Genomic DNA, 26,962 nt, shown 5'->3' with positions numbered 1-26,962 from the left:
TTTTGAAAATGTCACTCCTGTAGCACTTTAATTTAGAGAAAGTAAGGAATTAATAGGCAACTGACTGAAGCTACTCAGAATAACAGAAGGAAGAGTGTAAGGTTTCTAGGATTGTTCTGACGTAGATTTTCTGTTAAATACTGCATTCTCCTTTTTATTACTGGGCCACTGTGAGAAAATAACTTCTGCTTCACTAAGTACAGTAACTTTAAGATACAATAGACATTATATACAAATAAACCCATATAAATTTTCAGTGATAAAGCATTAGCCAGTCAAAGTTCAACTGTAGCCAGCACTTTGCCACCTGTATTACCACAGCCCCAAACCCTATGTGGAATCATAGAACCATTTAGGTTGGAAAAGACCTCCAAGATCATCAAGTCCAACTGTTAACCTACTGCTGGCAAGGCTAGCACTAGACCATGCCCCTAAGCACCACATCTACATGTCTTTTGAATACCTCCAGGGACAGTGACTCAACCACTTCCCTGGACAGCCTGTTCCAGTCTCACAACCCTTTCAGTGAAGAAATTTCTCCCAATACCCAACCTAAACCTCCCCTGGTGCCATTTGAGACCATTACTTCCTCACACAAGAATCCATCCTTTTGGCTGTTAGTTTTTCCTTCTTCTTCAAACCTAATCTTTATTATTAGAAGTTAAGTTAGATTGTTAAATTTCAAAGTTAGAAGATTACAAAAATCATTTTTGCCTTAATTCTTATTTCAAAACTGTCAATAGTAATCTTATCCTGCTCAAAAAAAATCTCTTTGATTCAGTTGACTTGGCGCAATAGAGGGGAAAGATGGAAAGATGCACCATTGTCAAAAAACTGACTAGCAGTGCATAATTTCATCTAGGTATCTAAAATACTAATTTTAGAAGTCTGCTTCCCCATCCTCAAGATATTCAGACATGTTTTAATGCAGTTTTTCCTCTTATACTTATCTTCTTTCACATATTTATACATCTTTACCCTTACAATCTGGGCACGTGGTATAAAATACAGCATTCCTAATTCTTACAGTGCTCACAATAACAAATAGCTGCCAAACTCAAAACCAAACAAGTTATCTCAGTGTAATGATTGCCCAAAATAGATAGAGACAATGTAAAATGATCATTTTGCTTATATGGAAGGATCCGATTTTGGTAATAAAATACATGAAAGCCACTAGGTTCACAGGTTGCTATGCTGGTATCTCCCCCTGCACTATCATGAAACTTGTTTAAAACCTTCTAATAAATAAGTCACCTAACAAATCACCTCTAGAGAGAAAATTTATCTGTGGTCTTAATGAGAGTAACTCCAGATGATCAAAACACTAGAACATAGAACAAAAAAATTCAGGAATCTATGTATTTCTGTACCACTAGCTGCCAAATCCTTTTCAAAAATTAATCAAGAATCAGAAATCTCTTTACAAAGCAGATACGCACTATTACTTTTAGTTTAGACTTTATATTCCCCAAAATTCTTATATGAAAGGTATACTTCTCTTCCTAGACAAAAAAAAGGATCCCTAAGAAATGCTTTTCTGTTCACACCTGCCACGCTTTTTTCTTTGTGAAGTAACACAGCATCATAACCAAGATGTGAAAAAAGATCCTAAACAACTAACTGTAAGCATGAGAAAATGAAGGAAAACTCAGTCTCTTCCCCGATATCCAAGACGGATTTTCACAGTTTTTTCCACAAATGCTTCATCTTATTTCATTAACTCCCCTCTGTGATCTATGGCTTGCAAAGTGTGATTCCACTTTTCTTCTCTGCCAAGTTTTACTACTTACTGAAGTAACTTTGAGAAGCAGCTATTAGCAATGGCCACACATCACTAATTCATTCTCACAGCTTCAACAGCAGTCAAAATTTGCCAGAAGTACTGTGCTCAGACACAAGAGGTGGTCCCAATACCTATGACTGTTCCTGACACAATCTCATTTGCCTGGTGCTTCAATAAGGGAAAGAAGTTAAGTATCTTAAAATAAAAAAATAGAAAAAAGCAGTACATGAAAGGGTCTTAAAGGTTTCGATTGTTCAGTTTGGTTGCATTACTAGTTGAAATAAGTTGTCTGCTAAACTCTGTATTCCTTATTATTAGAACCCCGTGCTGTGTGCTTTCTGATCCATACATTGCTATTTAGAGTCATCAATAAACATTTAACAATCAGATCTTGTTTTCTGCAGAACGTTTATGGCTGATGATTCTGAATGAAAATGTATGAAGTACAAACACGAAAGCTTAATGATTATAAACAAGTTAGCCTAATCTAGAACGCAAAAAAGCTAGAATAGAAAACATGAATATGAATTAATATATCCAGTAATGGAGACCAGAAATGTCACAGAAATTTAAAGTGTCTGGCTAGCAGACATACTCACTCAATAAACTCTCTCCCAAAGAGGCTTTTTCTTTTTTTAAGAAAGAATATTGCAGTAAGGAATGTTCCTTATAGCATTCTAGACTAACAAGCCTTAAATATACTCCTTTCTTAGGAAGGAATACTAAGTTATTTGTGGTTATTACACTGTCTAAAATAATTTGAGTTCAAAAACAGATACAAAATGAATAAATTAAGAGTTGTTAACATTTCTTGATGATCTTTGTGGGTCCCTTACAACTCAGGATATTCTATTAAATAGGACATTACATAAATTAAATACCAGAGTTGATAACCTCTCATCACCTTGCTGTTCAGCTACACGGGGGGGAAGAAGTGCATAAATTCTATCAAGTCTTTCCCACTACACAGCAGTTTTTGTTTTGTTTTAAAGACAACACACAACAATGCTTCCTCCCCCCCACCCCACACACACACCACCACCAAATTCAAATTGTAGGACTTCTATTTCAGTACAGAAGACATAGGAGAACAAAGCAGTCTTGGAACCTTCTCTCTAACACAAGGTTGAGCAGTAGCAATGTGCAACTCTGCAGCTGACAGATGCATGAAGTCTGAAACTCACTACTTAATTCTCAAATTCTTAGACTTCCTTTATTCCATGAAAGAATACACTAATATATACTAGAAGAAACAATATTTATTCAGGTTGACAGCACAGATTTCTTGCTTGTCAGAGAGAAAAAGTACCCCTTCCTCAAGTGATGCAAGGGGATTTTTCATGCCTCATAACAGAAAATCTTCACACCTGCCTTACCTAGGAAAGACACCAAGATCCTTAATCTCAACAGCTGTGCATTTAGTGTTAGGAGTGCTCCTTGTGTAACCTACTGTTTCCAATGAGATATTTAGATAATTTATAGTTCTCTGTGGGCACGTCTGCATTAAATATATGACAAACAACACTATATACAGACTTCACCTGCAATTTTAAAGGAGCTTGATGCTGGCAAGATGCTGTTTGGAAAGACGTTTACTTTCACTTTCAAAACCAAACATATAAAGCAATAAAAAGAATGAAGCCTAAAATAACAGGAGTATTTTATTTGACATGCTTTGCATTAATCAGGTAAGCAATACTTCGGTTTTGCTACATTCTATGACATGAATGCAAACAGACTTGTAACCAGGATGATCTAAGGATAGGAGACAGATGAGGTATAATTAATGGCACAGCACATCTTCGAAAAATGCCTGTGTTGGTAACTCCTATTTTTAAGTTTTTACACACGGCCAGATGTTCCATCCCTGTGCATTCAAAAAATATCAAAATATTTAAGTTCAAAATTGTTAGAAAGAACTTACTTTTATTGTAGCAAGTTGCAAGTACACCTTTATCTGCAGGACTGGCACTAATGTGCCAGATTTCACCCACTTGATGAAGAAGCACATTTTTGTTTATAATGTTATTTTCATCATCAAAATCTATGATGTGAATCTGCAAATACAATAAAAGAGAACATTAGGATTTCAAATGTTTTCCTGTGGGTCTTAATTATCCATGATGACTGCACAAAACAATGTAATGAGAATTTTATATCTGATATCTACTTTAATTAATTGTTATACTAACAATTTAGCATATTATCGATTTCATGCAGGATAGACTTTTCTAGAAAAACAAGCCATTTCCCTGTTTTGATGAAATACCATGTTTATTCTTCTCAATTTTGCAACTTAAAGCTTGAAGGTGATTTTTCCTATTACAGTTAATAGTAAATAAGCCACTAGTATTGCAATTCAACACTTCTAGCAATAAACAGAAATAACAACATCACAATCCTTAGTCTAAAGGTGTGCACAAATCCTGCACTGAAGTCAAATTTAAATATCCTGTGAAGAAAGAATTGGAGAGGGGGAAAGGACTGTTTTGAAACAAATACTACAAACTCAGTAAGAAACTTTGAGAGTTCACTTTAAGCAATCCTACATCTGTACCAATATATAAAGCTGTACCAATTACTAAAGCATTTGGAAATATAAGAAAGTTTAGGATATGTGCAAAAATAAAATACTGAACTGAAAGATTAAGAATATTTGGTTTTCTTTTTAAAATTACTGGCTCTGTCTTTTAACAGATATACCTTACTCTCATTTTTCCTCCCTACTGTCGGTGATTTTTTTTTTCTACAGCTGCCTCAGAAATAGAAAAAATTGAGAAAGATTCCAGCCTGACACAACACACACAAGTAACCTCAAGGGACTAATTCTAGTAATCTCATTAAGCAATATTATACACTATTTTTTGAAATGGCTGAATTTACACGTTACCTCTTTCCTTCTCCTCCCAAACACTGTCAGCAGCAATTGCTTCCTCAAATATCATGCTGGACCTCACCACCTGTGTTCTTCCACTCCACCATTCCAAGTATAAAAGCACTCCTGTGTTGATAGCAAGCTGCCTTTTCAGACTGGACTCCATTCGTTGCCCTAAATCTGCAAATCTATGCAGGAATCAGGACTATCTCCTGCAGCAACTGCATCTCCATCTTCCTGTCCAACTTCAAGTGACCTTCCTGCCTTCCAAAACTCTCCACAATCATGTTGCTCAGACTTACCTATAGTTCCCCTTTATTTTGGCTTTTTTTTGATGTACTCCTTGTGTCCTAATTCGAGTGTTTCTTTATCTACAGAGGGTACTTGTTCATTTCATCATTAAATTCACTAACTTCATCACCAGACATCACAGCCCTCTGTACTGCTCTTATCAGATGTATTTTGATGTTCTGAATAAACTTACAATTTGAATTGTAGAAGAACTATTTTATTTGTGAACAAACTCAGAACTCCGAGGTAAAGAACAGCAACATATTTACAACCTTAAGGCAAAACTTCCAACAGGATCAAGGCATGAGGAGCAATTCCTATTTTTTTATACAGTAAAAACATAATTGGCTTTTACGTCTCAAAGTGGATCCCTCAAATTGAGGGAATCAGATATTTAACAGAATTTATTATTTAAAAATATTTAATTATTTATTTAACAGAGAAATTATGTGAACTATGTGAAGATCTTACTTTAAAAAATTAAAATTTTAGTTTTCTGCACAAGGCACGATCAGATCTGCTTAATTGGTTTGTTCTCAGTTATCTAAAAAAAAGGGGGGGAAGGAAACCTTCCCCTGGAGTCTCCTTCAGCAGCTCCACTGAAGTCCCTACAGGTGAACTACAAATCAAAATTCCATTTACTTCACTTGCACGTATTCTGTGCCCACACTAACCAGGCTAAGATGGTCACTTGGCACAGAAAGTAAGGGACTGCTCTTTACCCCATCTGAAGCCCTTTAAAAACACAGGTAACCAGTTTCTCCTCTGCTGTTATATTTCTGCCTCAGCTGACATCAACTGCTGGAGGCCGTGCTGGAACACAGAACTGACCAATTAAAGGTTCAGGCTAAAACTTTCAGGAAGTATGGAATTTAATTCTTATACGAGGATATCATTTAAAACCTTTCAAGTTGAAAACTGCTATCTTTTGCAGCATATCAAACACCACAGTCCTCCAGTTCATCAGCTTTACACTAAGAACCACAAAGTTCCAGACACACCCTGATGTCTTTATGCTATCAATCCTCTTAACCTTGTACATCTGAATACATTAAGTTTTATCATATGGAATGGCAATTATGCTAAAGACAATAAATGATCATAGAATTCTCACAGCACCAAGTACGGTACCAGTGCGATGCCACAAAGACAAATACTAGCAGAAACATTCACCTATAGTAACTGTCTTACACAAGCTCCATTTCCGCACGTTGTCATCCTTCGGTTATTGAATCCCCAGCTTTCTAACTTTTCCCTGTGCAGTACAGAAGTGAGCCTCACCTGGGGTAAATCAGTGCAGCACATGGACGCTATAGACAAGGATGCCAAAAACAGTTAAGTGTAAGCCTACAGGTAGAACAGGTAGCATCCTGATTAAGGAGGTTTGTTATCCTAGTTCTAATGGAAGACACCTTTTGAAAGTGAGCAGTTTTATTATCAGTATCTGCACAAAGGAGTTACCTGTCTGCTGTAATTATGATGGGAAAGGCCTGAACACAAGCCCAAGTACTGAGGAAAAAAAGCAAAGATTTGAAAGAACAAAATCGTTTGATTCTCCTGTAAGTTTGGAGAAATTACAAGTGACAGAAATGACTACTGCAAGGAGACTAAAACTACTGCTTTCAGAACAAGATCACTTTCTTCAATTATGCAATCCCCATAATTGATTTTCTTACATCAGGCTCTCATGGGCTGCAGAGGAGACATGGGAACTGTTTCAGCCTGACTACTGCCATGCTCTGTCCTTACATAATGCCATGCCATTAAGGTAAAGCATGAAAGTATTTTGGATTCTAACAAAAAAGACTGAAGATAACCAGCAGAGTTCTGAGAAAGACAGATCAAAACACAATAAGGTGCAGTATGTTTTCTGCATACATTTCTGAAAACATCCGGTAAATGCATCAAACTAAGAACAGTAAATGAAGCTGCAAGTTCAGTTCTTACAAAAGCCACCCCTGTAGCCTCCCCGCTACTCTCATCCACCTGACACCTACACCCAATACAGTTTTCCAGTTGTTCTGGCACTCAAGATCTCCTTTCAGTATGAACATATTTATTGAATTTTAGTCATAAAAAAAAGATTACTGTAAAATTAGAAGTACCGTATTCTTAACTACAGAAGAAACAGCCCAACAGAAATTGAGCCAATTTCCCTCAAATTTTAAACTTACTGAATTTAGATCATAAAGTACACAGCTGATTACCACTAACTAAAAATGAAAAATCCAGTTTATGAAGCTTCACATACACAGAACTATACGCATGTCAGGAGTCCAATCAAGGATTAAACAATTTTATTTTACTTTGCATGTCTTCCATGGCTTAAAGACAGCTCCAGAGAATCTAAAGATTTAAATTCACGAAAACACAGCAGTTGCTTCATTAAGTCAGTCTGATTTAGTCATACAATTTAATATAATTTAATCTTCCAGAAATATACACATTAACTTACATTTCTTAACAGTATCTTTGTATCCTACTCACAGAAGTCTTGAACTTGACTATCACTTAAAAGTTCAAACTGATATGGGGAGAGGGGGATAGAAGGAAGAAATTTGAAAGATATGGGAACAATGTTAAAACAAAAAGAAAAAATTACAACTGACATTTGACCAAAAAATTACCTGATTATCATATCTAAGAGATTGTGTTCCAACCAAAAATCTTATTGCATCCGTTTCTGCTGTCTGAGGTGTTAAAGCTCGAGCCTAGAGAAAGAGAAAGCCATTAGAGAAGTCCAATTAATACAATCCACTAACTTCAGCAAAAAATCTTTAATCTTATGTATCTATCATTTCAAACATCATATTCTTACAACTTGCACAGTTTCCTGCCCTTTATGTCTATTTTAGTTAATACATTTTTCTGCAGTTTCTCACATTTGTGATGTGCATGGAAGATACAGGTCCTAAATGTACTATCTGGCCTTCATCATAAGTGAAAACATTCATCATTAAAGCAATTCTTCCAAATTAATTCCCCTTCATGAATCAGGAATGAAGAAAAACAAAATAGAACTACTCTTAAATACATTGGCTATGATATCAAAAAAAGCTTTTATTGCAGAAGGTTTCCACACCACTGCTCCCCCCAAACAATTCAGACTGAAGAACCCCACATAAAAATGAAGCCGTCCTTTTCCTCAGCACTAAACATCAAACTTAGAAAAAAATTACAAACTACTCCTTTTTTCTTTTTCAATTCTAGACCACTAAGAGTTGTCTGAATGACTGGAGAATTAACTTGTTATTTATCTACCAAAAATTGTCATAATCCTACGGTTAATGAGAATGCTAGATTCTTCGCCTTCCAACAACCACAATCTTGGAAGGAGCAAATCAACAGTTAAGAACCTCCTATATATGGAAGACATTGAGAAATAAACTATAGTTTGAATTAATAATAAACCATAAGAAACCCATAAGGAACTAATAATACATAGTTATTAGTTTGTACTAGTCAGTAGTAGAGGCTCAGCTAATTTTGAGTTCATGGTAGATAAGCAGAATAAACTTATTCATAAAGGCATTTCTAGCAACCATAAGTAAAGTAGCATATATCCACTACTTTCCCATATAAAAAATAACCTAATAATGAATTATGTGGGTGGTTGTTTTTTTTAAACCAAAACACGGAGAGAAAAAAACAAAACAAAAAAGCCAGACCTTTGCAATTCATACCCTACTTGGCACAAAATAGTTCAGATTTCTTCATACACTGGAGCCTACATGGTCAGCAAGTACTTCAGGACTCATAGCTGCAGACTGGCCCCGCGTGCTGCCCTCGTGTTTCACAGCTAGCCAGTGATTACATTCTGTATTCAGGCCCATTAGCTTCAAGATGGTCTTGTCTAAAACTTACAGATTAATATCATAAAGATGCCTAGAAGCTTGGAAAGATGAATTTCACCTAGATCACAATACATATACTTAAAACAACGATGTAGTTCTAGCATAGCAACTTGAAGAGACTGATTTTTCTTAAACAAGGCAAAGCAATCCAGGCCCTTGTCTGGCAACATAAATAAGAATAAACTTATTTTTCAGAAAAAAACTCTGAATTACACAGGGTGGATACATCTTGCATCTGAAATATAAAAAGTAATTTAGACAATTAATATTTTGCTCAATCTTGAGCATAAAAGGTTAAAAAAAGTAATGAGCTTACTTAAGTGTAGGCTACTAACCTAACATTTATACGGGTGGGGAAAAAACACTAGAGAACATGGTTCAGTTTGTGCTCAAAACATACTCAAACGTAGATCAGAGACCAGTTTGAATCCGTACTGATGTGTTTTTGCTCTCCTATTTATACAGCACTTACCTACAACAAGCCTAGACAGTGTTTCTAATTGACAAAAACAATAGTTCACCAAGAAGACTGCAGAAAAGGTTTTGTTTTGTCTTAAGAAGCATTTACATTTGCAGATCTCTAGCAAAGAGCTTCTATTTCAGACCTCCTTTCAATTACATTGAAATTAACACTAGTAGTAAGCCAATGGCAATGTGTCTCTTTCAAGCAAACAAGCTTCCTTAGTTTCTGCAAGTTGAGCAGAAGAGACCTCCAGGGTCTTTAATGTAATAAAGAAACAAGGGGGGGTTTCACCCTTTTCCAGGCCTTTCAAGCAGATCTAATGTGTCCGCTTTCAAGAATGAATTGTGTTAAACACAAAATGCCCATACTAAAACAGTAAATTACTGTTTATTGTCCATCATAAAAGACTACAACATCCATATTCAACATCCATATGGGGTTCAAACTCATCCATTGTTCACAAGTAAGGACCATCTGACTCCTGAAATGAATAGAATTATGATGGGCTATCATGGAGAGATACATCTAATTTTGTCTACTTGTAGTTACGTTTTGAGAAAAAGAATTCTGTTTCAGCAGGCAAAGCCACTGAATAACCCTTGTGATGAACCAAGTCTCTGCATTGGGAGCGCTGTCAAAAGTCTAGAAGAAAAGCGCCTCAGATTTGCCATCTTGCCCTATAACCTGTCAGAGCAGGTTGCAATTAACATCTTTCAAAAAGCATCCTGCCTCATGGTTGCAGCAATTAGAAACTAAACAAAGAGCATAGTATAACGAGTATCCATTAATCTAGACCAATAAAGCTCTATCTTATACAAAGCCAGTTATCTAAGGAACACTGAATTGCATTTAGACCTGAAAGGATCTATATCCCAAGATATTTAAGTTTAATTTACCAGGAAAATTGACACGATGCATGGTATCACACACTGGCCAGCAAAGCCCCACCTAACTGGTGCTTCTAGACAATGCAACAACCTAAGTAATTAGATCACCTCATTTTTAAAGAGGGTCTAAGATTAGGATAAAGGTTATTAACAATGTGAGAGTAAGGCATCATGAGCTATGAAGAAACTTTTGGTTACAGGTCTAAACTTCTTACTCACCATGAAGCTCAGTCAGGAACCTCTATAAAAAAATGCGCATGGTAAAGAGTGTTATAAGACTGGGATGATACTGCAGCAGCCCAATTGTGATCAATATTCCCAACCAAATACTTTAACAGCCTAAAAGGAAGTTTAAAAATACACAGTCAAAAATCCCACCCAACTAACACAAAGCAGATACCACCTTTGCAAAGCAAACACCAGGGACTTCTCAATGCCATCTGCCAAGAAAACCAAATGAATCACAAGCCTTCCGAATCTATGCATTTATTCTGCATAGTATTTTGCAGCTTCTCCAGTCCTGACTTATTCCACAAAATTAAGGGTTACACACACAACAAAACAGAAAACCCACAGAATCTAACAATGATTAATTCCTCCTTGTGTTTTCAGAAAACAGAAGTCTCTGTGGATGACAACAAATGCTGCTCAGCATGTGCTGAGATCCAGGACACAGCATCACTGCACTCCAAAGGCATTTCTGACCAGCACACTTTGCATCACAGGGCTACAGCTGCCTATTCTGCCTGCATGGAGTCTTTCAAGGTGACAAAATCGGTCTGGAGAGAAACTGAGGTTGAGGAAGAAAGGGGGAAAAAGAGTTTAAGACTCCAGTGTAAGGAATATCGCCTGTACTGGAATACTGAAGTACATTATTTCATGCTTAAAACAGGAACACCTGTTTCCATGTCAAACTCAAAATAAACTTAATAAAAAATAAACTGTACTGCTACAGTACAGCTAAAGCTATTTTTAAGCTTTCTAAAGCAAGGTGTGAACTCAGTTAAACAGATATCAACCTGAATAGTCTACAGCAATGGTCACACTAAAATTCAATATGGGTCAGAGAGACAGAATCAAGCCAAACATAATGAACTGGTGTTTCTTCGTTTACTGCATCCTAAAGTACTTTATAGAGCCATAAGTTACATACCTAGAGAGGGAAAAGCTTATGAATACAAAAATAAAAATTATAAGATGCATTCATAATGCATCATCTGTTCCCAAGATAGTAAAGCTGCCATGCTTTTAGTAGCAGAAGTGCAAGTTCTGAATGAACTTTGAATAAAAATTATACCACTATCATAGCAGAAAAGAAATAAAACTAATACCATAGCAAAAAAAACACCTTGGATGAACAGAAATAAAAAGGAGAGGGATAGTGGTAATAGGGTGATGGAGGCATGAAGGCTCATTGGGGTGGTAATGAGTTACTTAAGCGTGGGTTTTTCTAGAAAAGAGAACAAAAATTTAAATTATTTATTAGTTTCACACATGATCTGAAATCCAATGTTAGCATTTCCCACTGGAGATGGAACATCTCATATTGAGATTTCACATCACCTCCCCATAAGCAAATATATAAATAACAAATGATATAGAAGACATTTTCCCTGCTACTATGCCTGTAACTGAAAATGCAGCCACAGTACACACAACCAGAAAGGAAACAGTGTCTACTCCATTACCAGAAAGTAAATCCTTCCTTTACTATATGGATTGAAGGATTAATTGCAGACATGGGAACAAGACTAAGCACTGCTTATGGGTGTCCACACTCAGACTGCATTACTTGTGAAGTTATGCATTCTGGGCTTAAATTTTGTTCACTGACCTGAAATCTAAGGGGTTTGGTTTGTTTGTTTGCCTTAAATTTGGATCTTTGCAGTCAGACTATAACTGCTTCAGCAGCAGTTACTGCCCTTTCCCACTTAATAGCAGAGTTAGAACAATAACTGAAGTTGAACACAAAGTCCTCCTTTGTTTCACTTTATTTATTTAGTTTAAACTAATCCACTGTTCATTTAAAGTGTTTAAAGGGAGGGTATAGAGAAGAGCACATCTGTGTTCTTCAAGGTACACAGCAACACACAGGCAGCAAAGACAGGTTTGCAGCATGGGAAGATTCAGACTAGACATTACCAAAAAAATTGTCAGTGATGGTTGTCACACACCAGAGCTATGTTGTGGAATCTCAACCAAGAAAATAACCAAAGCTCAGTTGGACAAGGCCCTTGAACAGCCTCATCTATTGAACGTGCTTTGAGAAGGGGGTTGAAAAAGGTGACCTCCACAGGTCCCTTCACACCTAGGTCATTTTGCTGTCCTATGAAAGACTCTTGCAGAAGTAATCAGAGGTGGTCACACAATTTACACAATCTTCATCAGTAAAACCACACGGATTGTCATTATAGCTCCCTATTGATGTGAGGTATTATACCAGATTTCCATCCCTATCTCCAATATGGTTAGTTATGCACCCACTAGAAGATCACATCTTACTTCTAACAGCGCACTTGTTTGGTTTTTATCAAAAACACAGTACTGATGTGTCCCTGATGTTGCTTACTTCAGAGAGGCATCTCCACTTTTGAAAGCTTAACATTGCTTCTTACTCAGTTCAGTCTGTGCCAGAGAACTGAATAATTGCTTAATCTGCAGCAGAAGAGAAACTCAGAACCCAGAACTGCTAGAGCTTCAGATATCTAGTAAGCCAACAACTACCATTGGCAATTCACAGACTCATGCGAAACTGCACTGCCCTGTGTCAAAGACAAAGGTGAAGACATCTCTGTCACGAAAGCATACTCATTGGGGAAAAGGAAAAAAAAGTATAAAACTGGTTCAAAAATATTTTTAAAAAATGAATATTGATAACAATGAAGTGTTAAAGAGTTTGTAAAAGTTCACACATTCATAAAGGTTGGAAAAGACCTCCTAGATCATCTGGTCCAACCATCACCCTACCACCAATGTCACCCACTAAACCATGTCCCTAAGCACCACGTCCAACCTTTCCTTAAACACCCCTAGGGGCGGTGACTCCACCACCTCCTTGACCAACCCGTTCCAATGCCTGACTGCTCTTTCTGAGAAGAAATGTCTCCACATTTCCAACCTGAACCTCCCTTGGCACAACTGGAGGCCATTCCCTCTAGTCCTGTCACTAGTTATCTGCAAGAAGAGGCCAACCCCCAGCTCCCCACACCTTCCTTTCAGGTAGTTGCAGAGAGCAACAAGGTCTCCCCCAAGCCTCCTCTTCCCCAGACTAAACAACCCCAGCTCCCTCAGCCACTCCTCATACGACTTTTGTCCCAGGCCTTTCACCAGCTCTGTGGCCCTCCTCTGGACGTGCTCCAGGGCTTCAATGTCCTTCTTGTAGTGAGGGGCCCAAAGCTGAACACAGCACTCGAGCTGCGGCCTCACCAGAGCTGAGTATAGGGGGATGATCACCTCCCTGGTCCTGCTGGCTGCGCTATTCCTGATACAAGCCAGAATGTCATTGGCCTTCTTGGCCACCTGGGCACACTGCTGGCTCACGTTCAAGTGAGCATTGACCAACACCCCCAGATCCTTTTCCTCTGCACAGCCTTCCAGCCACTCCAAAACTCTACCCACATGAAACATTTCCAGCCACATGAAACCCTACGTGAAGGCTCTACCTACTTATTCCAATATATAATTAGAAGACCAAATTTATACAAGCATGACGGAAGCCTTGCTACATCAATCTGAAGTAACGCCTGATTATTATTGTCTATTTGTGGCCAAATGAAGATGAAAGAGATAGTTATCACCTAACATGAACCAGCTACCAGATTGTAAGAACACTTGTGAAAGTGATTCAAGGAAGAAAGGACCGGAAGTTTGGAAATGATCATGCACCTTCTTGACTCAGATTTTGCTGAGCACACTGCAGGCAAAGCACAAAGATCCTGTGAAAGTGCAGGAAATGGCCAAACTGCCTGATGAAGATACAGCAAAGTGTGCTTGAAAAGGAATGAAGCAATGTGTTGAAGAAGAAAAAAATCCTACTGTTGCCTTGAGGAAAATTGAACTTTCAGGGAAAGCCATTTAGACTAAAGCTAGTAAGACCCAATCCCAACAGGAACATTGAAGATGAAATCAAGGAAGAGAATAAGGTGAATGAAGAGGTTGCTATAAGCTGTGGGGAAAATAATATTTCCCCTCCAGTGATGGGGAAACAGGTGCAGCTACACACCAGAGAAAAGTTGACCCAAGAGCAAATTGCAACAATCTAAGGAAACGAACAAAGGCAGGCTTGGGCAAAGACTTCAAACTTCTATGCCAAGAAGACAGAGGCACTCATCAGGACAAACCAAATCTGTCAAAAGTTACTCCTGTCAGGCACACATGCTTAACAGATCCTATTGCATATAATAGGATTGAATATAAAACAATATGATTGTAATTGCGGTGAAAAGAAGAACAGGGTCACAGTGAATGAAGCTTTGACACCATGTAAGAGTTGCTCCCTTGTCTTAGAAAGAGGTCTTGAAACACATCACACAATGGACAAAGAAGACAACTGCAAATGCTCCGCAGAAATACATATTTATTTATGTAATGCAAAGAGCATGTAAAAACCTAAAATACAAGTGTGACTAATAGGGTATAAAGTGGTAGAAGCAGCACTTACCATGCCAGAACACCGGGAAGACCAACTGGAGAGGGGGTTTCACACAAGCTGTGTGTGATGTTGCGCAAAGACCCCCTTCTGTCAAACCCTAACAACCCAGCCTCCTGGTGGAAGGACACAATAATGAAAACCTCAGAGAAAGCAATGGGACAGACTGCAGAGAGAGGGATCCTTGGCAACAGCAAGAGATTATCCAGAGGAAGACAGCGAGAAGCCTCTAAAAGATAAAGTTTGGTTTAAAGTGAGTATATTAGGCTGTTACTACTTCGGGTGTTAATACGCAAAAAGAAATAAAAAGTCAGTTGAGTAATCTCAATACTTCTACAAATTTTGTCTAGCTGATGCACTGCATTGGTTTGGTATCAGCAAACAAAACACTGCCCCTAACACGTGAATATTTGCATTAAATGCAATACAATCAGAAGAATATGCGTAGCCCACGTATCATCTGAAAATCATATAAACAATCTGTACTAACTAGCAGTGGAATTGCAATGCAAGATATAAAGGACACGGTATTTGGTTTGCAGCCCCCAAACCTGAATTTAAAGTCATTTGACCATCTGCTTATGCTCAAACCCAGAAATAGCCTGCAGCTACTCTCATGGGAGGGGGAAGACAAGGGCCGGTTTTGCTGATCCCCCATTCTGGAAGGAAAAAGCTGTCGTCCTTCCACCCCAGGGATGCCCCAGACTTATGGCATGCACAATACTTTCATCTTCTGGCATATTTTCAATTTTCAAGCAGGTACACCTTGCTCTTTACTAAAATAGGACACCCTTGCTTCTCCCATCACAGCAGGAGACCCTCCTCCACCGACTGTCAGAAGGTGCAGTGAACCTACCGTAAAGAGGCTGGCAGCACACACAGCCCTGGCGCTCTGCCAGCTGCTCTCTCAAACCTTGTAAAACCCAGTTCCCAGCACCAAGCTATTCCAAAGACTGACAGGCTCTGTAAACCTTCACAGCTACAACAGCAACCCTCACAAAAAGGTGCATGGCACAAATCATCCACAGAAATCCCCCTTTCACGCTGTCACTGCTCACTTGTAATGAGCAATCATCCTTCATAGCTCCTACAAGTCCACATAACCATAGCTTCTTATTGCCATTAGGCTCTACCATAGCCAATGTTACGGAGCTCCTGCTAATTGCTTGAGGCTCTTAAAAGAAGTAGTTTCCATCTCATCCACTTCATACATTATGAAGATCTTGGAGAATTACTTGAGGGAGTTTTGCATTTATCTACTTTTTTTGTATGTGTTTCTCCAGTAAGCCTTTAAACCCCTTAAATATGTTTGACTGGAGCTCCACAGATATCCATCCTGGAGGATATGAAGGGGGAGGCAGATAGAAAACTAACTAGAACTATTCTTATGAGTACCAATTCTGTACATTTTAAACCAGGCTGAGAGCAAAGTAATATCGAGAAAGAAAGAAGCCTGAGAAAAACACCAGGAATTTCACTAAGACATTATCATGCAGTTTCTTGAACCAACTGAATTTTCTAAATAAATCCTCCAAAGACATCTCTAAAGCAATTATCAAAATGATCATCTTCACTGAGAGAAACAAGGCAGTTTTCTCGCATCCCACAAGCCATCAGAAAGGCTGTCCCAAGGAAGAAGGAAACTCCACTGCCAACAAACCATAGACTCTGTACCTGCTCCACTCCTGTACAGGGAGCATAGCTGAGCCTAAGAGGATGCAGAGGTTTACCTTGGTACTGCATGTGTGGCCTGCATCTTCCAGCAGTCCAGCTGCTCCCCCTCTCCTTCAAATAAGTCTACATCTGCCTTCTACCAGAAGAAAGATAAATCACTAGTGCTATTCTCAGTGCATATTAATTTTATACATATACCAACATTGTACACAACCTGTAACCAACCCATTCCGGTCAGTATTTTGCACTGCTTTAAATTGGTTTTCCTGACAAGTCACATTTTCCTTTACAGAAATTAAGTCTTGCCTTACCCTTACAGGCAGGCATAAAACTCTAGATCAACAGGACTCTGATCATATTTGGAAAATCTGCTAACAAGCAGCTAAAAATTTCAATACGGGTCAAGTATTGCTTACTACTACAGGACCACAAAGCAGTACACAAACAGTGACAAAGCATTCATGTGCTCATTAAGCATGACTTCAGCCAGTCTGAATCTCAGGGTGCAGCTGTAGCTGCTCTTGTGTTGCACAGCCCTGCAGCCAGCCAGCAGGCTCTCGACTGCCCTGCTCTCAGGTGTGTTACACTTCTCTCTTGGCTTTGCAAGATTTTGGTGGTTTTGGTGTTGGAGTTGGCTTTTTGTTTGTTTGTTATTGGGGGGGTTGTTTTTGTTTTGGACATGCAACATTGAGGATTACCTGACACAATAAAATTCATCTCAGTATCTTCAAAATCCATTAAATATGCCATAATTACCATTCTCTGGCACAAGGTACTATCTCCCCCCCTCCTTGCTACTAGCTAGCTGCTGCATGTTTTTGAAAAAAGTGAGATATAGGTCGTGCCCCCAGGACTCACAGCTGGCATTGCAACCAAGCCAAATACTCATGTCCTGGAAAGCACCCTCTGCACATCTCGTGTCCAGGGGTATAAGCATCATCCAGCCAACCTTAAACTAAGGCCAGTGAGGCACTACCAGCATTCAGTACTGCTTATACACCTAATCAAAATATGACTGTTTAAGTACCCAAAAAAAATAGGATACAGAAAAATTATGGATCACCTGAAAATTAAGCCTATATAACACATGGTAAACACACTGTGTCCTCCGGGTTAGGTATCAATCATAAGCCAACTCTACACAGGACAAATAGGAAACAGATCATTTCACTGACAAAAATATAGCAGAACCATAGAATGGCTGAGGTTGGCAGGAACAGGTGGCATCTGGTCCAACCCCTGCTCAAGCAGAGCCACCCAGAGCAGGGTGCCAAGGACCACATCCAGGCGGCTTTTGGAGATCTCCAAGGAGGAGACTCCACAACCTCTGGGCAACCTGTGCCAGTGCTCTGTCACCCACACAGTAACCATATGCTTCTTGATGGGATCCTGTTTACCATGTTCTCATAATGCAGGATATTGCTGAAGTTTGCTAAAGAACCTTTCAGAAGCACATACATCTTTTATTAGGCCTAGTGATGTAAGTTAGAAGAAATAGAGTGGTTTTAAGGTTTAAGCATCTTCATTAGGGCCTTCTTCAGAAAGTATAGAGATATAGTTTGCTTTAAAGTCACACTGGCAGTTAGTGAAGATCAAAACCAAAACTTTTATCTCTACGCTCCTTTTCTGTCTTTCCCATAAACTATCTTTCCTTTCCCCACCTTCAGTCTCTCTCTAAATGCTCTGAATTAACCTTAACTCTTTGGTTACCACCACCTTCTCAGTCCTTCTGCTCCATCATCCCACCAGAGAGCTGTTAAATGTTTCACAGAAGAAGGGAAGATGTCTGATCTGGGAGGTTGGAGAGTACAGGTTCCCCAAGGAACCAGACAACACACAGGCTACCTTTCCAAAACTTCTGGGAAACTTGTCATTATAAGACCTACTGAAAAGAAGCTATGAGTTTTATTAAACAGAGGATATATCTTAGTCTGCAAATTTAAGTGTAAGTTTTATTACTTTTTAAGTATGAGTTACAGCCAAGCATAAAATTACAGCGTATTATCAGACTTCAGTAGATTTAACATTTAGTACAGGTAAATGTTACACGCTAGTTCCTATGTAAGATGAATAGCAAAATTGTTTGGTTAGGAGATCCGTTGGTATAGTGAAGATTACAGAGTACACAACTCTGAAGATAAGACACCAAAACTTCTTACAGAGAGCCCTCATATGTTGCCTGAACACTTTCCAAGAGCACTTTGGAAAAGAAAAACGATGTGTGTACACACACATTTCTCTTACAACATCTGCTACAGAAGGAGAACATTGCTCTGGGAGCTGTAGAAGAAACACAGCACCTCCTACCACTAATGTAATGGTGATAAGCCAGCTGTTGCCAAAGAGAACATGTAATAGCTGAGTAAAAACCTTGTTGTGGGAAGGAAACACAGGTTAGGATCTCTCCCACCTATCCAGCCACTTAACGGGATATTTTCCTAGCACTTGTAGAAACTGCACTAAGACCTGTGCTCCTCCATGAAGATGACCAAGAAGCTTATATACTACAGTAAGGCAGTCCAATAACATTCTCATAGCCAAAACGACTAGCAAAAAGTCCAAATTTGTCCTGAGGGACAAGTACACCAAATGGAAACTACAGCAAGGGACACCTACAGACATCAGGTACCTTCACAGTTGGATACAACCAAGTAAAACCCACAGCTCGTTGGAAACAGTTTCATACCATCCCCTCAAAAGAACATTAAAATAATAATAATAAATTGAAAGAAAACAGACTTCTTTCTGAAGAGCAGTAAGCCACAGACCACCACAAGAAGCCACCTGAGGCTGCTGGCACTTTCCTGCCACCCCAGGACCACAAAAGGAGACTTCTCAAGGGCAGGGGGCAAGGAACTGGTGGCAGAGCAGAAGCCCTACCAGCCAGGCCAGGTACAACCATGAAGGAGACAAGCCCTGCTTTTGCCTCCTAGCCCCACACCGACGCTTTTTGCCCCCAAACCACCAAATTTCAGAGCAGGGACCCGCTCCTACCCCACGCTCACCCCGCTTACACCCCCAGGGCGAGCAGCAGGCACCCCAAAACCACCCCACCAGCGGGTCTTTCCCCCAGGAGAACAAAACCAGGGATATTACGGAGACCGGACCGAGCTGCCCGAACACCGACAGCCCCCTCCCCCGCGCCCACCTGGAACTCCAGCCCGTAGATGACCGGCGCGTCGTCCTCCATCGCCCCCACGCACCGCGCCCCGCACCCCTCCGCCCTTTATGGCCCTCGCCGCTGCCCGTCGCCGGCCGCTTCCTGCAGCCGCCCCAGCGCAGGCGCCCGGCGCAGGCGCAGGGAGGGAGCGGCGGCACCAGGAGGGGGGCGGCGGTGCCGCGCTGAGGTGACCGGGAGGGTATCCTGGGAAGTCCTGGGGGATCCTGGGGGGGTCCTGGGGGGTCCTGAGGGGCTTGGGGGGGGGGTCCTGAGGGGGGACCTGGAGGTTCTGAGGGGGGACCTGGAGGTCCTGAGGGGATCTAGGAGGGGGTCCCCGGGGCCCTGCCTCGCACAGGTTGTGCTGCTCTCGGTGGGGCTTCAGGTGAGGGGTGGGTTGGGCTTGGGGGGCCCAGCGGCTGTGCCCCCTTCTCAGGGCACCAAAAGATGAAGAGAAAGGGTTTTTTAATGATTAAAGCCATTTTAGTATTTTGTTTCCTGTGTAGCTATCAAAAAGAAATCTATCAAATAACTGGCTGTGCTTTAAAGCAAAAATTTCAGTGTTTCATACTGATCTTCAGCAAGAATTTCAATATTAGATGCTTATTAGTTACCTTGAGCAGTGCCCAAGTGCTAAAGCTAACCCTTGTACGTGTTTTTTCCTCCTTCAGCTGCTATGGAGAATACAGAAAGCAACACAAAGGGTGCCAGGAGCGCCTCAGATGAAGAGGACAGCGTAAATAGGGTTCAAGAGAAAAGTCAGGAAGAAATCCTCTTCCACGAGGAAACCATTGATCTTGGTGGAGATGAGTTTGAATCCGAGGGGAATGAAACGGTGTCAGAAGATTCGAATAACTTTGTAGATAAGCTTAATGAGCAAATGATGGAGAGTGTCATTATTTCAGATTCTCCAAACAACAGTGAGGATGACACGGGTGAGCTTGGTTGCCTGCAGGAGATTGTAGAACAAATGGAAGCTAAAGGTAATCAAAAACCACTGGCAGAAGTGGGTAAAGAAGAGTTTTTGAGTACTGAGAGTGAAACTGAACACGAAGAAACACCCAAAGACATTTCTGAGATTGGAACAGACGATCAGGCATCGCTAAAGGAAGAATCAATTCAGGAAGCAGTGAAAGACGAACCAAAGTTGGGAAACAGCATTCCTGATGAAGCAAAACCAAATAATATTGACAGAAGCAAACCCGATGACCAGATACCATTGCCCGGTACTTGCAAGCCATCTCCTGAGGCTGAGCCTATCCCTGTGTGTACTATTTTCAGCCAAGGAAACAATGTCAATACTCAGCCACAGTTGTTCCTACCTGATGGGTTTGAGCCTCAGATGGTAAAATCTCCCAGTTTTAGTAATATAACTGAGACTCCAGTGAAGTCTAATCCACAGGTGGTTCAGCCAAGTCCGAGTCTAAGCAAGTTCTTTGGTGATCCCGTTAACACTAACACTTTAGCTTCAGATTTTTTTGATTCGTTTACTACATCCAATTTTATTTCTGTTAGTAATCCCAACGCAGGCTCCTCGGTTACGGAACAAATGTCGTCTCTTTCAAACGGTGGAGATGGTTCTTGTGCTTCATCTAAGCCTGCTTTCTCTGTGGGAAATGGGAAACCTGAAGCAGGTGGTCCTCCAGCAGCACTAGAAATCACTCAGTCCCCCAAGCCATTCTCACAAATCCAAGCTGTTTTTGCTGGGAGTGATGACCCATTTGCCACAGCTTTAAATATGAGTGAACTTGACAGAAGAAATGACGCTTGGCTTCCCAGTGAGGAAACCAGAAATGTTCTAATTTCAGTTGCCACCCAGCAATACAGCACTGTGTTCATAGACAAAGAGAATCTCACCATGCCTGGACTGAAATTTGATAATATTCAGGTAAGAGTTTATGATTGCGTTGTAGTCTTTCATTGTATTTTAGAAATATTGAATAAGAGCTGTCCAATAATGTGTATATCTTAATGCTTTCATATTGCCAGCTGTCATCGTGTGTGTGTTACTCCAATCCTTGTTAGAAAATTTAATGTCACTGCCTGCTTGTACATGAAAGGGCTAAAACGACATCTGATTTATTCATAGAGATTTGTTGGGTATTTTGAAACCCAGTGTTGACAGTATACATAAAATCCAAAGCCTGTTGTATTTTTTTAAGTACTTTCAGTTAGTTTTTAGCCCTTTTAGTTAGTAAGATAATGCTCACATTTGAAGATAAACAAAATCAGACAGCTGTGCTATAGGGTCTGAAAGCTGACAGTGGTCTTTGCTTGTGGAGTTTACTGTTGCAGGCAAGGAGGAGATAGCTTTTTTTTTCCCTCAGTGATGTCCACAATGCTCTTAATAAAGTTGACATTGGCTGAAATTGTATCATTTCTGTCTTTGCTAAGCAGTGGAAAGGTATATGCTCTAGGAAAGACTGAATGCTGGAGCAAGCTACTGGACCAAAATTATGGGGAAAACACCAGATTAGATCCTGAAGGGAAGAACATAGTAGTGGCCCTTTTCCTTCTCATCTATCAGTCCCCAAGTGGTGAGAAGGCTCAGAGCTTTGCTTCTTTTTTTTTTTTTTCCTCCTTCTCCACTCCATCCCACCTTCCCCAAAAAATCCCTTAGAACTTGGTGAGTCCTTCAGGACTGTGGAGCATTTCTCTCCTGACAGCTAATGGAATGGAATAAATGAATGATTTCTTCCAGTGGCCCCAAAGATGAGGTCTTTCTTACTGTGGGCCTCCATTTTTACCTTTGTTCTCGCTCACCTTCCTCAGTCCAGGGAAGGATTGAAGGCTCTTTTGTACTGCTAATTCCCTGAATCTGGGACCACATATACATGCAGATGTACCATTTAGTGCATAACTGAAAAGAAAACATTACAGCTATGTCCACGTGATACATTTCTACAGTGAGACCTGATGCAAAATCAGCAAAGGAATTAAAGGGATTTCCTGGTGCTTTCTTCATTGTTTTTTATAAGCAAACATCGGCATGGTGTCAAGTTTTGAAGTGCTGTATATTTGCATGAATTTCCTTACTTCTGGTTAATGTTTTTTCAGTGGTCTGAGTGTTCTCTGTCACTAGACAGACATCACTTAGTTACTATCCTTGTTCTGTATGATGCTGGAGCTTTGAACTGTATATGTAACGGAAACTATAATTGTAGAGTACTTGAAATGCCAACTAAAACGTTGCAGGAGGCATGTTTTTAATGTTAAATCACCTTCCAACAATGTTCATTAAAGCTTTGGTATGAATAATTTCCTAACGCTAAATGTTAATGTAAGATGTTCAACCAGGCTGCATGAAGTTAACAAAGAAATTAGTTGGAAAGTGCATTTGCAGTGAGCTGAAAAGGACTGAAATTTTGTATGACCCGTATTGAAAAGCTCACTGCTTCTTTTTTCCTGCTCGCTCAGAAAGTGTTTGTTCTTGTTACAGGTGTGTTGTTTTACAGTGGACAAATCACAACAAAAAATATTCAGTGTGCTTGATTTCAAGTGCTTGTTCCTTCTCAGTGATCATTTTAAGAAACATTATTTTTAAAACTTTCTTGGATTGCGTATGTTACAGATTATCTGTACCTATGCTTTCTAAGTGTGGGAACGAGCTGGAAGTGCTGCTCTGTCCATTATGCCTTTCTTAGTCAGTTACTGTCTGCTGTCGTGATACCCTTTTTCATCACAGTCCATCATTTGTGATGTTTCCTTCTCCCAAGAATTGCTGGGGGCATTTAACATTATTCTGTGTTTGTTTCTTGTACACACAGTCTTTTGTTAATCCTTCAGACTGTTCAGTCTGAAAGGTTGAAATCGTGTTTGTTCATAGGATGAGTAACAGCATCAGAAGTAAAAACAATTCCAGGTAGTAAAACAGTAGTTGCAGTCTCATTCGTCAAGAAAGTAGACAGAAAACATAAATGCCTTTTCCAACCCATGGAGAAAGCGCAAACATTCATTATCAATTACTTTTATCATAACTAAACTTTATTGTATTTTATGCAGGTCATGCAAAAAGCTTTGTGGCTTGCTTTTTGCTCTCTGTGCTAACAGCTTCCTATGTGAATTCTTCAAGTGAACACTTTCATGTTCCTTTTGCAAATATTCTTTTAAAATTTCCTTGTTTTTGCAAATATTCATTTGTATGCTTATACTTTTTCATAGTCACTTTCTACTTTAGCATCTTAAATGTTGCACGCCATTCTAGTTACCACAGATCTGGAAGGATACAAGGAAATTAAAACAAATTAGAGAGGACTGATGGTCAGTACTGCAGAGCTTCTGTCTGAGTGGTAGCTAAAAGGAATAGGACCATTTGGCTTACAAGAGCAACAATGATCTAAAGTTCATAAAAGACAGCAAAATTTTTATGGTGAAGGAGCTATTGGGTAAGAAGCGTAACAAAAGGAGGGACCATTTTGCAGTGCCTGTACTGTTCTTAAGTTGTAGAGGTCATTGCCCTCAGATGTACTTTTCTGCAGAAAAAGAGACTGAAGAGAAATGTCACGGTAGGTACAAAAATGGTTGAAAATGGTGGGCAAATATGTCCCTTGGCACGGGCGGACCATAAAGTCCTGCGTGCTGCAAGTTGGACAGTTTGAGCTTGACCTGTTTTTTTAAACTACTTCCATGGACATCTGCAATTCTCTGGCAGGACGGTAGACCAGAGAGATCTTTACTCTTGTAGAACGCAGGTTATATATCGCTTTTTAAAAAATAATGATAACAAAAATATGAGTATAATGCTAATACATTGCTGGTAATCTTTTTTCAGATGCTTCCTTTTTTAGATTACAAATGTGTAAAAACCACAAGATTAACAAAAATCTTTCAGAGATAATTTTTTGTATTTGCTTTTGGTACATCAATATATGTCAATATCTGGTCTGCAATTTCTCATTAGCTGCTTGAATTAAGCGTTAATTGAATTTCTTGATTATCTTTTGAAAAACTCCAAACACAGCGCTCGGAAGATTTTGAGCCACAGGTGGGAAGGCAGAGAAATAGTTGAACAGAGAAGAGAAGGTGAAATTCAGGCACAGAGGGGGCCATGTACAGAACTACTCAGTTTATTGCTAACAAAGCTGGAAACAGAGCCTGGATTGGGACACTTCCTCCTAGCTGCGACATGATGTAAAATGCAGACTTCATCTTGCCTGACTTCATAAATCTATATTTTAAATGTCTGTCTGTCCCAAGTAGTCTCAAGTCTTCAAATGAATGAGCTGCTCAGATAACCCGATTTCTCTGATTGATTCCTACAGTTAATTCTTTTGAAATTAAGAATACTTGTTGGAGGGTTCTTGTTTATTTGGTTTTGTGATTTCCTAAAGTTTCTGTGGATATTTAAGGCCGGCTAACCCTGTGTCCCTTTATCTTTGATCAGTAGGTTGTGCCTTTCAACATTATTATCCATTATAAATATCCAGTAAAACTTACTGGATTTGTAAGATTTTTGAAGAGTATTTCATCAGTTATTTGATGGATAATAATATATTTATGTAGTTGTATATTGTTTGTGCATATAGAGAGTATATAGTGTATATAGAGAGAGTGTATATTTACTGTGGTTATTTGAAGGATAATAATTTGAAGGAAGCAAATAAGCTTGAATCTTTCTATGCTAGTTGAAATCTAAATATTGGGGAAAAAATATAGCAAATAATGTGGAATAAATCTAAAAGTTTTCATTAAAATGCTGCAAATATGCATGTATTTATCTTCATTTCACATAGGAAGTACAGGAAGATAAGCAAGGTAGAAAACTATGTTGGTCACCTTTAGTTCAACATTTCATTTTGTTAAAATAATGTTTAAAAGTGTCTTGTTATGTTTCTTCTTTTGTTTCTTCCATGGACACCAAGGGAGATGCAGTGAAAGACTTAATGCTTCGCTTCCTGGGGGAGCAAGCTGCTGTGAAGAGACAAGTTTTAAATGCCAACTCTGTAGAACAGTCATTTGTAGGCCTGAAACAGCTAATTGTAAGTAAGAATCTTCATAATTCAATATATATTAAATGCCATACTTCCCTCAACATTAATGGGAGCTAATGACTGTGTGGAAGAAATGAAAAAATGCGTATATCACTGTTCACGATCCTACAAAAGTACTAGCCAAAGTACAGTACTTTTTAGTAGGAATGACACTTGGTTTTAAGTACTGGTAATAAAGGTTGTAGTAAACTTTTTTTTTTTTACATGCAAAAGTTAGAAACAAGGTAATTTTAAGTTACTGTGAACTTTATCAGATGTTACTTTTTACACTACACAAATGGTTTCAAAATAGATTTTAATTTTTTGTTTGTTTGTTTTCACTGTGTATGTATCTTTATGCTTTCAGAGTAGTGTTTTACAGAAAGTAAGATATACTAGTTGCAAAGGGTAAGGAAAGCCAAAGTGATCATTTCAACTGCTTTATTTTTTTGGAGCAGGAAAACTACAAAAATACTTCCAAATTAAACTTTAATTTTCCGTGAGTTAAAATTTTTCCTTAACGTAAATATTTCAGACCTGAAAATTTGGCAGCCTTGTGAACCTTGCCTTATTCTTTCAACCACTGTATTCCTATATGGAACTCATTACTATTACATAGCTGAGCCTAAATTAATCTGTTGAAATGTCAAAAAGTTTTAAGCTTTTTTTATTTCTGAAAAAATGGATGAAAAATTAGTGAGGAATTTTAAGTGTTAGCACAGATCATATTTAGTATTTAACATTTTATAGTTTAGTTTCATTGTATTTCATGTAAAGCTCCAAAGGAGACTGTCATTTTAGGAAGATTCAATGTGGTCTCCTCAATCATTGTTCAAGGAATTCAGAGATAATTTTTGAAACTAAACCTGAAAAAACACAGTGATCTACATCGTGGAGATAAATATTTTTTCTGTCCATTTCAGTGTTCTGCTTAATTGGAGAGTTCACAGAAAAAAAACTCTCATTAAGAATCCTTGTCCCACTATCTGTGCCTAAGTAGGAGAGGCCTTTTTCCCCAATCCTTTTGATCATCCAGAAGAGTTGTTTTGACATATGGGAAAATTAAATCTTTCTCTACTTGGCCTGGTAGCTTTGTCCATGTAAAATGTTCTTCTGTGCTGCAGACCATCGTGTACCTTAAATACAGTGCTGCCATTGATAGTATTCTAGCTTTGAGTGCACTCTTAAGCTCTGTAAAAGCAGTGTTATGGCTATTGGGATAAAAAGCTGGAGGCAATCTGCTGCTGTCATATTTTTTTTGCTACCTGCAGCAGATTTCTTTTAATATCTGTTTTACTGGGGGGGGGGGGGCGGAGTAGATAACATTGCTGCCATTCAGCCAGAAGGCAATATATTCT

General features: G+C 39.1%; 2 protein-coding genes across 3 annotated transcripts in view; one reads left to right on the top strand and one right to left on the bottom strand.

Annotated features, from left to right (window-relative positions):
• Window positions 1-19,762, bottom strand: part of EIPR1 (EARP complex and GARP complex interacting protein 1) — a 75,210-nt gene extending 55,448 nt beyond the window's left edge. The window contains exons 1-3 of one of the 2 annotated variants that reach the window (XM_040550632.1): window positions 19,627-19,762; window positions 7,580-7,663; window positions 3,711-3,843 (exon numbers count right to left, since the gene is read on the bottom strand). In XM_040550632.1, the coding sequence (XP_040406566.1) occupies window positions 3,711-3,843; window positions 7,580-7,663; window positions 19,627-19,668 (259 nt within the window). In that variant the 5' untranslated portion in view covers window positions 19,669-19,762. The remainder of the gene's footprint in view (window positions 1-3,710; window positions 3,844-7,579; window positions 7,664-19,626) is intronic. The other variant, XM_040550630.1, reaches the window with a different exon arrangement.
• TRAPPC12 (trafficking protein particle complex subunit 12) overlaps window positions 19,630-26,962 on the top strand; it is a 54,492-nt gene continuing 47,159 nt past the window's right edge. Inside the window, exons 1-3 of the mRNA XM_040550629.1 lie at window positions 19,630-19,825; window positions 20,307-21,523; window positions 25,497-25,613. Of these exons, the coding sequence (XP_040406563.1) occupies window positions 20,312-21,523; window positions 25,497-25,613 (1,329 nt within the window). The 5' untranslated portion in view covers window positions 19,630-19,825; window positions 20,307-20,311. The remainder of the gene's footprint in view (window positions 19,826-20,306; window positions 21,524-25,496; window positions 25,614-26,962) is intronic.

The sequence above is a fragment of the Cygnus olor genome, chromosome 3 (assembly GCF_009769625.2).
Source record: "Cygnus olor isolate bCygOlo1 chromosome 3, bCygOlo1.pri.v2, whole genome shotgun sequence".
Lineage (NCBI taxonomy): Eukaryota > Metazoa > Chordata > Aves > Anseriformes > Anatidae > Cygnus > Cygnus olor.
This window is presented reverse-complemented; position numbering and strand designations above follow the sequence as displayed.